Raw genomic sequence first — 12,969 nt, 5'->3', positions numbered from 1 at the left:
ACGCTGACGACACCTCCTCCAAAGCACATCCCACCCCATTTCTTACGCGCATGCACATCCGTACGCAGATTCAGGACCAAAATGGAAGGACGATCAGTCCAAATGTCAGGCCTGACTCTGTCATCAATCTCGGCATATTGTTTTTGTTTGCACAGTATACGATTTCTCACGTGTGAGTGTGTGTTTGTCCCTGTGCAGGTGCATGCACGTCATGTTTTTTGATGCTCATGCGGTGTTTGTGCCATGCATGTGATCTCCGAAAAAATGCGAGGCAGATGCCCACCCCCCTGCTGGTTCAGTGGGTGCCTTTTTGCATGCTTGCTGCTGTGCTGGCAGTGTGTGGATTTCTCATCAACACTGCTGCTTTAATTAAATGTTCACACTGAATATTGACAAGGCTCCTCTCATTCTCTCTCGCAGCTCAATGGGTAACGCGATTTAAACCCTCCAGTATTGATCCTCCCACAATCTCTCGCACTCAATACCTACACACACTCATGCGCACACAAATCATTCACGTGTCGACATAGGAACACGTGTTTTGGACGTATTATGCACACTTGCAGAGATACATCAAGCCCATATACAGATGCATGTATGCATGAGTGTGCAAGTTTATGCGTATCTAATGTGGGATTTGATGGAAGATATCACTTTATAATATGTCAGGGGGCACCTGAGAGCATTTCATCCTGTTAAAAAGGAGTTTTTGCTCCATTTTGTTGCTTACTCAATTGGAAATTGTTGGGTTTCTCTCTGTAATATTGTAAGATGCTAACCTCACTAAGTAAACATACAAATAAAAATTGATTTGAAAATGGAATCTTGCCTACATTTAATATTTTTGATGTATGTCTCCACCAGAGAGGAGCTACCATTGTGTAGCTTCCTCGTGCACCATCCCAGCTCCCCTCTGGCTCTTCATGCATTCATGAGCTAAATTTAGACTGCATTATTATGTTGGTTCCCTGCTCACTGCTCTGCCAGAAGTGGGTTACTGTGCTTCTCTCTCCAGTATGTGACACTGTCTGTGTGTGTTAGTACTGTATGTGTGTGGAATCGATGCACACTGCTGATGATGCACAGAGGCAAACAATGTGCGAAGTGCATCATGTGCACATTCAGCCTGTGTGTGTGTGTGTGTGTGTGTGTGTGTGTGTGTGTGTGTGTGTGTGTGTGTGTGTGTGTGTGTGTGTGTGTGCCTGTATATTCAGATTGAGGAATGTGCACACACTCACAAACTAATAATGGATCATTGCCAGCCACCATGCTGAGGGAAAGATTTGATGTAAGGGGAGGTGAAAAGATCTTGGCATAGTCGGCCAGCTTTGGGTATGGTGTGCCCCCTTCTGGTCACTTTGATCATTGCACCCTGTCTGCCACATCTGTCAATGATATTCTCATTCTCCTGCATGATAATTCATTCTCCTTTATTATTCCTGTGGGGTTTTTTTGTTTCACATTTTTGATCTTCTTCCTCGGACTGAAGGTCAAATAATATCTCCCACTGGCTTTGAAGTTGTAGCAACCCTGAACACTTTTCTTGTGTGTTTTCAGGTTCTACATAGAGAGTATATCCTACCTGAAGGACAACGCCACCATTGAGCTGTTCTTTCTTAATGCCAAGTCCATCATCTACAAGGTAAAGCTGTTACTTTGTTCTCACGATGCATTCTGAATACTGTTTGCTTGTGATAATGGAGGGAGGCGTTGATCTGAAATGCTAGAAGGATGGTACTAGGCCAGTCATTTTTACTGGAGGAATGTGGATGTGTTTAGCGGGTATATTTTAAGCTGGAATTCTTTGAAGCGTAGGGCTTTATGTTGTTAGAGGCATGCCACTTCATTAGCCCATTTTTGGTTCTAAATGAAGAGATACCACAAGAGGAAAGCTTGGACCTCAGTCCACCTCACTGATTTGGTGAAGCAGAAAATGTGAACCATTTGCATCAGCTGTTACCCATCATGTTATGTGCTGCTCCACATTCCAGCAACTAGCGAATAATTTGACACATTTACTGCCATCTGTCACTGCTGAAGCGCATTTATTTAGACTGTTGAAATAGCAATTGAAATTACAGCTTTAAATAAACACTGAAATGAACGTTAAGCACAGAGAATATTTCGAAGGCATAATGGATTTACTTTGGACAGTTGTTATTTTTTGCACATTTAGACATTGACCAGTCAGAGAAAGCCTTTTGAATGCTTGTTTAGAGCGAGAGGAGGTGATCCTCTTCAGTAAGCTGGTGACTATTTAGACAGTTGTGAGTTAGAAACACTCTGTTTGCTAATTTACTATTCCTATTACTTGTCTAGCTGCCACCCATGAGGATTTAGTCTGATAATCATGCAGTACATTTATTGACATCAGTGTCAAGCAGTTATTTGACATACCCAGAAGAGGGCGTGTGTGGCCTGAAGGAAAGTAGAACGGTCCCAGTCAAAACTTTGTAGAAAACTCTGAAAATGTTTTATGACCCTCTATTTTCTGTCCTGTAACTGGTGGTTAGTTTCATCAGGACCAAAAACAGTTATATTCTATATAGTGCAGCATCTATCAATGAACGCAGAGCTTTTAGTGCACAGGTTTGAGTTGAGCTAATGTTGTCAAATAATAAAGTAAACCCAAATGTACATAGGAAGGTCCAAGCTGTGTAGGTCCAGCCTTGTTGTAGCATCAGTGGCAGTTGCAATGTTGCCATGTAGTCAGAAAGAAGCTGTAAGAATGTCTTGATGTAGATGCCTGATCTCTGTCGCCTCATTTTTCACAAGTCAGCTTAGCTAGACACCAGTGTTAACCCCACCAGGACCAGCAGTAGATGACCTTGACGACCTCGTGGAAGGAGAGAGGCAAAAAGAGAGTAGGAAAGGAAATATTGCAGAGTACTTTTAATGAACATATTGCACATACAGACATTGTAGATCAGGATATAAATGTATTTTCTGCAGTCAGTGAGTAACACATTCTCCTGTGCTGAAGGAACACATACATACGGTACAAAAACACACAGTATGTGACGATTTGTGGCCGCACTGGGTGGTACGCCCAGGGTGGGTTTGCTCAGTCTAGTGTTTCATCCTTGCCGTCTGATCTCCCAAGCGGTTAGGATTGTAAAGGGAACATTCCTGGCATACATGACCCTCTACTCACTGCCCACAAACCCTCGTCCTCTCTCTTATTGTACACATAGCATACCATCGACATGTACACTCACATGGTTGGTGAATTAACCAACTCCACGGAGACAGTAAATCATCCGTGCTTGCACATCTCTTGCACATTTTTGCCTCATCTCCCCACCTGCCTATTCTGCCTCTCTGTTCATCTTTCTTTTCACCACATATAATTAAATGCCTTAGAAAGGACAGTAATTCATTTAAAAGACACATTTGTACCATGTACTGAGTAGTCATTAACCAGAGCATCCATGCTCACCCTAACCCCCTAAACCCTTTCTCCCAACCCCCTACACTTTGCCTCTAATCTCTGTGCTCCCTCCACATGAAGACGTCATGAAATTAGAGAAGGGAGAGAGAGAGAAAATGGAGGGTTAGTGAGGGGGAGATGAAAGAAACGTGCAGCTTATCATGAATGTTGAAATGAATGAGGATTAGAAGCATGTCCACCTTTACTCCCAATGTCAGCACAATGTGTTTTATTTATTTGCGTTCCAAAATTGGAGAATGTGTCGTTCATCTCTCGCCTCTGTCCTGTTCTTTTCTCCTCTTTTTACAGGAGCTTATTGAAGTAGACAGCGACATCGTCTTCGAATTGGCTTCCTACATTCTGCAAGTAAGATAAAGTGATTGTATGTGCATATTTGTGGTTGTGAATATCTGTTGTTGTTTTTGTGTTTGCCATATTTAGCACACAAACACACAAGTTATTCCAGGGGTTGTTGCACTGCCATGGAATAGTTTTGAAGAAGCATTTGAAGTTTCCTCCAAAATATCTCCACCAGCCTTTGATCCTAATTGGTGATGATTAAACTCACATTATCTACTGCAGTCCTAATTGTCAGTGATTAAATTCACGTTATCTAATGCAGTCATCAATCTGTCATTAATTTGCGGTGACGCGGGGAGGTTTTACATCCTAAAAACCACAACTGTCATTGCAAAATTCTTCTCTACCAGCAAAACCGTAGACAAGAGTCATTGTCAGTGCTAATAGAACACAGAGCAACAGGGAAGCTCTTTTACTTCGCAAATCCTCCTCAGCTCCAGCTTTTTGTCTCACCTGTCCCTTTCTCAGAGTAGGTCAGTGCATTAACTGTGATTCTGCAAGGTCATGTTACACATAGATTGAGCTGAGTGGTTTGTCTGTGTATGTGTGTGTGTCTTTACCCTCTGTGTGCAGGTGCAGATGTACAGTGTCAGGTATCTGTAGCTCTGTAGGCCTTCAGAGGTTTCACTATAGATGGAGGTTTAATGTTTCTCTCTGATTCCAGCAGTGTTTGCTTTATTTTGCATTCACCCATGCAAACAGAACATATGTACAGAGTTTATGGTCAGTGCCCAATACTAACTCATCCATATCTGTAAATTGTCTGTTTTCACTCACTTCTTTTATCTTTTACTGTCTGTTCCACAGGAGGCTAAAGGTGATTTCACCAGGTAAGCACACCAGCAATCATGACATCTGATGTACACATAAGAAAGAGATTCTGTCTGTTTACTTTAGCTGTTATTAAAAGGTAGAGAGTATAGTGACAGATTACATTCATAAGGCCTCTGAAACCAACCTGAAAACTCTTGTGCAATAAACGCTGCAGTGGTTGGTATGGTCCATTGTGAAGCATGTTCTCTGAAGGTGGATTTACGGTTCTGTGTTGGTTTGTGTACAGTTGGGCCACAGGCCAAAAACACATCACCCCTCAGTGATGACGGTGTGTAGATCAAATGGTGTTTGGTTTGAAGGTTGCTTGAACTGGAGAGCCTCAAGACTAAAGCAGAATTCACATAATTACTGTTTGTATCTGCAGATACGTCAAACCTGCCAGAAATGCTCTCCGACATCAATCCATTTTAACACTCAAATTCACTTCATTACATAAAAAAAACAAAAGTACTCCCCTACAACATCTGTCTTTTCCACACCAGGAGCAAAATAAAAGGATCTAGAACAGCCCATTCGCCTGCAAGGGTAGCCTACATTTCCAGTTTCAAACATTTTTGACACTGCCTCTGAGTGGCAGCACTCATCTGCAGCATGTAGATGTGCATCTGCAAAGCTCTGCCAACATGGTTGAATGTTTCAGCTTTGAACATTCGTTACGAGTTTTGACTGTTAGTTATCTTCCTACAGAAAAGACTGAAAACTAACAAATTATGTTTATAATGTAGAATGAGCCAGTTTTAGAAGTCGTAGCATTATATTTGCATAAATTCAACTAAGTCAAAGATCACAAACCATGTAAATGTAATTAATTTGATAATAGCATCCAAAGAGCCACTCTGTTCACAGGGGTACTGTAGTTGGGTTGATGTTGATTCAGACAGGAGAAAGGCACAGACAGAGGAACAATAGAGATGATATCAGTGGTTTGTCTGCTCGTCTGCTCCCCTGACCGCTGAGGTGTACCACTGAGGACTGTCTTTGTTTCTCAGCTTGATTTACATCCCTTCCTGCTTCTTCCTTGCCTACCCTGTTCCACTTTGGTTCACTCATTTCAGCCCTGTGCTCTCCTCACGATAAAACAATTGCATTAATTATTTTTTGTGCTTATATTGATATGTTTGTTTAATGCCCGAAAGTGTGACTCAAAGCTTTAAGACAGAGCGTACAATTACAAAAGATCTGCTGATGCGTCACCAGAAAAACGGTCAGAAGAAGGATCAGTCTGAAACAGACACCAGTTACACACGTGGACAAAATTGTTGGTACCCCTCAGTTAAAGAAGGAAAAACCCACAATTCTCACTGAAATCACTTGAAACTCACAAAAGTAACAATAAATAAAAATTTATTGAAAATTAAATAATCAAAAACAGCCATTACTTTTGAATTGTTGATTAACATAATTATTTAAAAATACAAACTAATGAAACAGGCCTGGACAAAAATGATGGTACCTCTATAAAAGATTGAAACCTATTTGACCAGAGTGACATGATTAACTCAGGTGTGTCATTTAATTGACATCACAGGTGTTTCCAAACTCATAATCAGTCAGTCTGCCTATTTAAAGGGAGACAAGTAGTCACCCTGCTGTTTGGTGAAAAGGTGTGTACCACACTGAACATGGACAACAGAAAGCGAAGGAGAGAATTGTCCCAGGACATCCGAAAAAAAATTATAGACAAACATCTTAAAGGTAAAGGCTATAAGACCATCTCTAAACAGCTTGAAGTTCCTGTGACAACAGTGGCTCATATTATTCAGAAGTTCAAGACCCACGGGACAGTAGCCGACCTCCCTGGACGTGGCCGCAAGAGGAAAATTGATGACAAATTGAAGAGACGGATCGTTCGAATTGTATCCAAAGAGCCCAGAGCAACCTCCAAAGAAATTAAAGGTGAACTCCAAGGCCAAGGTACATCAGTGTCAGATCGCACCATTCGTCGTTGTTTGAGCCAAAGTGGACTTCATGGGAGACGACCAAGGAGGACACCACTGCTGAAAAAAACTCATAAAAAAGCGAGACTGGAATTTGCAAAAATGCATGTTGACAAGCCACAAAGCTTCTGGGAGAATGTCCTTTGGACAGATGAGACCAAACTGGAGCTTTTTGGTAAGGCACATCAACTCTATGTTCATAGACTCAAAAACCAAGCATACGAAGAAAAGAACACTGTCCCTACGGTGAAACATGGAGGAGGCTCAGTAATGTTTTGGGGCTGCTTTGCTGCATCTGGCACAGGGTGTCTTGAAAGTGTGCAAGGTACGATGAAATCTGAAGACTATCAAGGCATTCTGGAGAGAAATGTGCTGCCTAGTGTCAGAAAGCTTGGTCTCAGTCGCAGGTCATGGGTCTTCCAACAGGACAACGATCCAAAACACACAGCCAAAAACACCCAAGAATGGCTGAGAGAAAAGCGTTGGACTATTCTAAAGTGGCCTTCTATGAGCCCAGATCTGAATCCCATTGAACATATGTGGAAGGAGCTGAAACATGCCATTTGGAGAAGACACCCATCAAACCTGAGACAACTGGAGCTGTTTGCTCATGAGGAGTGGGCCAAAATACCTGTTGACAGCTGCAGAACGCTCATTGACAAATACAGAAATCGTTTAATTGCAGTGATTGCCTCAAAAGGTTGTGCAACAAAATATTAAGTTATGGGTACCATCATTTTTGTCCAGCCCTATTTCATTAGTTTGTTTTTTTAATAATTATGTTAATCAACAATTCAAAAGTAATGGCTGATTTTGATTATTTAATTTTCAATAAATTTTTATTTATTGTTACTTTTGTGAGTTTCAAGTGATTTCAGTGAGAATTGTGGGTTTTTCCTTCTTTAACTGAGGGGTACCAACAATTTTGTCCACGTGTGTAAACCCTACAGCTGTCGAGCTTCCCACTCATCAAAATGTTTGATATGAGCTGTGCACCTCATGTGGCTCTTTAGATGTACATCTGTGCAATGTTGGCCTGAATGTAAGTCATCCCTTATCCCTTTGTTGTAGCATGAGTAACAGACTCGAGCAGCCATCACCTCTGACCTCATTTCCGCTGGTGAAAGGAGTAAATAAACACAACATCCTGCAGAGGGCTGGAATGTGACACACTATGGAGACATTCCTTGCACCTCTCACCCCCAGTTTGCTCACCCCTTCGTCCCGCGCACACATATACCTCCCCCCTCCACATATCTCCTCATAGTCATACACTCAGTTTTACCCCCATAATAAATTTTCCCCACTGTTGCTCTCATTGCTGCTGCTGTTAAAATACCCATTATGGTTCTTTTGATGTATTTTTCTAAAATAATAAACGTAAATTGGCTTTTTTTTTGTCTAATGCCATCATTTTATTACCAAAAACCCCTCCCAAAATTGAGTCATTTTCTTCTGCTCTGTTAATTGTAGTGGAATGATACTTATGACTTATTCTTATGGATATCTACCAATCCAGACACACAGCTGCATTCACACATTGGTGAACAGACGGGCAGGGTGGATGGGCTCTCTTCCAGGGCTTTAGCTCATAGGTTGTCGTGTTCCCAGGGCTTTCCCCAATCTTCCGGGGCCTTGGCGGAGGCTGGAGAGAGGCTGGGGGATTAGAGTTGGGTATTAAGACCTCCTGCCACTGGAGGTCTGAAAACTGAATCTGGGGCCAAGTCCCTTTAGCTCTCTGCGTGGTTCCCCGTCTCATTTACTCTATCTCGGTCTTAATCTTTTCCTGCTTCATCCCTTTTTTTAATCTCCTCTTATCTTTCTTTATTTATTTTGTGTCTGATTCTGTCGCTCTTTTCTCTTCTCTATCCAACTGTCAGTGGCTCTGCAGCTGTTCAGAGAAATCCTGCGCCCAGTCACGGAAACAGAGAGCATTTAGGCCATCAGGAGTCATTCCTCTGTCCTGTAGTTCCTTTCTTACAGTTTTTCCAGAGTAAATTCTCAGGCTATCATGGAAAATATTCAGTTCAGCTTTATCTGAAGACTTTAACTGACTATTTTAGGTTTTCTTCTTCTTATAATAAACTGTTTTCTCTCAGTTTTGTGTGAAACTTTCAGACCTACAGCAGAAAATCTGAGAAGTGTTGACCAAGTGTTGTGGTTTTTCTTTCCTCCCAGTAATGATGCAACCAGGTCTGACCTGAAAAAGCTGCCCGCTCTGCCCACCCAGGCCCTAAAGGAGCACCCATCTCTGGCCTACTGGTGAGAATTATCCACACAACCAGCTGAATGTTGTGCAAATTCACCTGTTGCTTGTCTCCTCAATCATATTCCCTTTTCCTCTCTTTCCTACAGTGAAGACCGGGTCATAGAGCATTACAAGAAGCTCAGTGGCCAGTCTAGAGGACAGGCTATTGTAAAGTAAGTGCGTGTTTGCGGGTAAACTGTGTGTCTTTGGCTCTATTTGTTCAGTGTATGGAAGGCTGTCGTCTCTGTAATCCTTACATTTCTGTCTTCCTGCTCCTCACAGTTATATGAGCATTGTAGAGTCTCTGCCCACATATGGAGTGCATTACTATGCTGTAAAGGTACAGTTTTACTACTCTGCCTTTTCTTTTTTCTCACACATGCAAAACACACCACACACATTTTTGTTCAATCTGGACATGCAAGCAGGCAGTGGGGAATTTGGAGATATGTTGGAGCTTAGATTTGTACTGTTCCATTTGGGCATTTGCTCTGTCTGTGTCTCTACTTCTCCCCTGCTTCCCCTTTTCTGAATATGCATTTTTATTGTGTTTTGTAGGACAAGCAGGGAATCCCATGGTGGTTGGGTCTGAGCTATAAAGGCATCTTTCAGTATGACCACCAGGACAAAGTCAAACCCAGGAAGGTGAGACGATGTCCCCTTGATCTCTCCACACCTGAAGCTAAACTGACTTCTGCACAGCCTTCAGTTCCTCCTTCAAAGATCATTCAATGAATCAATAAAACATCATTTTGTATAAAAGGTTGATATTTAATAGAGCCTTATTAGCACACTGTTCTGATTCTTTCCAAAATGTATGACTTCTACGAGGATATGTTTTCCTTTCTGGCACTCATTTTTTCACCGCAAGAAGTATGTGCGGTTAATATAAATAGTGTGCGGCTTTAAAAAGAAACTTATTCTCACAATCTTTCTGTCAGTTTTCATGGTCCCTGTTGTCCACGTTTCCATTCAGAGAGTCAGGATATTGTGTTTGCGAAGAGTATTAACAATGTTGTTCAATTATTACTGTCTGGAGACGCTCAGTCTTGGAATGTTTTGCATCCTATCCGGCATTTATTTCTGCCTTTCTGTGAAAGTGTCCTCCTCTCAGTCAGTTCGCTCAGCGGGCTATCTGTGAAAGTCTTTCTTACCTCACCTCTGACTCCCAGTCTTGTTTAGGACCTTGATCTTTGGCAGTCAGCCTCGTCTCACAGGGTGTTAATGGTGTTAACAGCATCCCTGCATACTGTCTGACCTCTGAGACACACAGACACTGCTCCTCATAAACACAAGCACACAATAACAAATGCACACATTGCTCACACACAGGAACCGGACTGAACACTGCACTCACCATCCTGATGAATACTTCCTGTCTGCCAAATGTTTTCCTGTTTGCCACTAGCGTTCATCTGTGTGTGTGTGTGTGTGTGTGCGTTTTGATTAGTGCATTCCAGCCTGAAAGCCTCACCACTAAGCCCCATTCCTGCCTCATTCAAGTGCTCTAAATCTTTTGGCTGGCTAAGTGTTAAATCACCATGGTGAGAGAAAAAAAATGCAGTTAACTTATCTCACATCAAACTCACAGTCGCATAACCCCCAGAGCACAGTGGGAAACCTGTTGATCAGGCAAAAAAAAAAAATCTGTGTTTTTGCCATAAAATGTACCTTTTATACACATTGGCTGACAGTGTGAAAGATGGTTTAGTTTTTTCTGACATAAATGCCCCAAAAACAGAAGGAGAAAGTGTTTTTGAAGAGATGGAGGGAAGAAAGAGTTAATAGTTTCCCATAAAAGTGACTTATCAAGCATTCTGCTGTGAGTCATTGGTCTGTTAAGCTTCAGTACTGACCCCTCACTTTCTTCTCTTTGCTCACTCTCTCGCCTTGTTTTTCCCTCTCCCCACAACACACACACACACACACACACACACACACACACATATTTAGAAGTACAGAGCGCTTAAGAAGCATGACCCAAAAGAGATTTGCAGACTGCATCTCTTGTTAATGCAGCATCACAAGTCCAACTAAACCTCAGTGAACACAGTGAAGGTTTGTTCTCTAATCAGACGGATGAAAAAAGGGTGGATGTTGTGGCTTTTCCAGAGCTGAGGTTTGGAAAAGACGGAGGCCACTAGAATATGTGCAGATGTTATAGTGCTAATAAGTGTCATCACTGTTTTACCTGGAGGAAGAGCAGATTTAGTGATTAGCCAGCCAGCCAACCAGTTCAGGACCAGCAAACACTGACTCAGAGTCTAATCACTGCTTTCCCACTGTTTAAGTTTTCAGTATTGTGGCTCAGGGAGGTGGAAGCAGAACACTAATTATGAGACATTTTGGGCCAATTATCCTCTGTCACAGTAAAAATGGTTTTAAGTGTTTTTTATTCATTAATAACAGGCTAAGTAAGTTATCATTGTGTTGTGTAATAGGTGTGTGTACTGGAGGCAGTTGTGTTTAATTAGCCGGTCTTTTTACGAGGGGGGATCCCGTTGTTTCTAAATGCAGACCATCTACCACACCCTCCACATTTATTTAGAGATGTTAAAATACTTCCCGCTGTGCTCACCGCACGCCATATGCACGCACATATAGTACACACAGGCCAGGGTTTACAACGGAACCACACACTGCTCTAATGCCTCATTAATGTCTTCTGACTTGTTAAGACAGAGATTATAGAGTTTATATGTTGACTGTCTTCCTTATTGATTGATTTAAGGCCAACCTGTCACCGCTGTGATGAAGTCATACGTAGGTTTCGGTCAGACATGACAAACAGTGTTTTAAATGCGCTAGTTTCAAATGTCATTCCCTGCGCTTTATATGTATGTACGGTTATTTTCTGTGGTGATAGAGCGTATGCAGTCACTTAGCTTTATTACCTTCTGTCTGCAAATAACCACAAGCATGCTGCTCTGATTCGATTTTTCCTAAATGTCATCCTTTTGAACACTACAACCAAAACACAAACAGGAAGTGCCACCACAGTCCATATGCATCACTATGACAACCGGTGGATATCGTACCGCACACTGGAACCCCACCCATGGGTGAAACAATAGTCTTTGGGACCCTCAGTTCCAGTTCTAGGAAAGAATAATACCTGGCCTCACTGTAGTTGTATTGACCAAAGCTATTTAAACTTTCTATTCTTTGAGTAATTCCCCAGGAGTCCGCAACACCAAAGAAAGGCGCCAATCAGATTTGACCTTTTCATCTCTAATGGATGTGTGTTGAGTTGCACAGACATTATTATAAGACAGACACGGGCCTGTGCACATGAGCACCCCGTTTGTCTATGAATAATGACCAGTCACTTCCTCTGCTTGCGTGTGTTTGTGCCATTGTGTGTGAGTGTTCTACAGTCAAAAGAGAGAGGATTTATAGTGCATGCTCACATACAAGCTCGGTCCCCGCCCTACTAACAGAAGGACCCAGTGGCTTTTACTGAGTTCCTGAGAAAGAAGCTGTCAGCATGTTTTTTTATCAGATATTCAGGCTAATACCAATCCGCCTCAAAGACTACAAAGCTTTCATTACCACAATAGTCTTATGTAACTGAAGCACGTTTTTGAAACAGAACAAAATTACAACAAAAATGCCCAATTTTAAATGTCAGGAGGACATTACTGCCCTTCTTTGTGAATAATGTGACTGCTATTAGCGTTCTCCGAATATATTCCAAAACTGTTTGCACTCTCATCTGTGTACCGCTTATCCTGAAACAAAGTTGACTTTCAAAGTTGTCTGGCTGATGGCGAGGACAGCTTTAGTGGTCTCGTGCCTGTTACAAACACCTATCTTATCTCCACAGCTCTGGCTCATATGTAGCCAACAAACACACACACTCACGCACACACCCACAAAACCAATCAGCCACTATATCTACCCTGCCTGCTATATTTAGCACCACGGTACATTTCCTCTTCACACTCCACTGAAAATGTACGGTACAGCGAGAATTTTGATAAGAGTGCTGATTTTCTCTCCTCATGCTTACACACGCACACATACAGTGCATAAATATGTACAATACCCCATGTTTACATACTTTTTTCATAATATTTCTCTGCCCTCCTCGCCTTTTCCTCCCTCTCATCCTTCTGTCCATTGTTTTCCCAAGCTGTTAAAATTCCTTGGCTGTGACC

At 42.0% G+C, this 12,969-nt stretch overlaps 1 protein-coding gene across 9 annotated transcripts in view; it reads left to right on the top strand.

Annotated features, from left to right (window-relative positions):
- The window catches only part of frmd4a (FERM domain containing 4A), a 104,929-nt gene that overhangs the window by 77,649 nt on the left and 14,311 nt on the right, over positions 1–12,969 (top strand). For all 9 annotated transcript variants that reach the window (XM_022213723.2, XM_022213724.2, XM_022213720.2 and 6 more), the window contains exons 5-11: positions 1,558–1,642; positions 3,740–3,796; positions 4,598–4,620; positions 8,740–8,823; positions 8,917–8,982; positions 9,092–9,149; positions 9,368–9,454. In XM_022213723.2, the coding sequence (XP_022069415.1) occupies positions 1,558–1,642; positions 3,740–3,796; positions 4,598–4,620; positions 8,740–8,823; positions 8,917–8,982; positions 9,092–9,149; positions 9,368–9,454 (460 nt within the window). The remainder of the gene's footprint in view (positions 1–1,557; positions 1,643–3,739; positions 3,797–4,597; positions 4,621–8,739; positions 8,824–8,916; positions 8,983–9,091; positions 9,150–9,367; positions 9,455–12,969) is intronic.

The sequence above is a fragment of the Acanthochromis polyacanthus genome, chromosome 8 (genome assembly GCF_021347895.1).
Source record: "Acanthochromis polyacanthus isolate Apoly-LR-REF ecotype Palm Island chromosome 8, KAUST_Apoly_ChrSc, whole genome shotgun sequence".
In the NCBI taxonomy this organism is placed as follows: domain Eukaryota; kingdom Metazoa; phylum Chordata; class Actinopteri; family Pomacentridae; genus Acanthochromis; species Acanthochromis polyacanthus.
The sequence above is the reverse complement of the archived record's forward strand: the minus strand, read 5'-3'. Positions and strand labels throughout refer to the sequence as shown.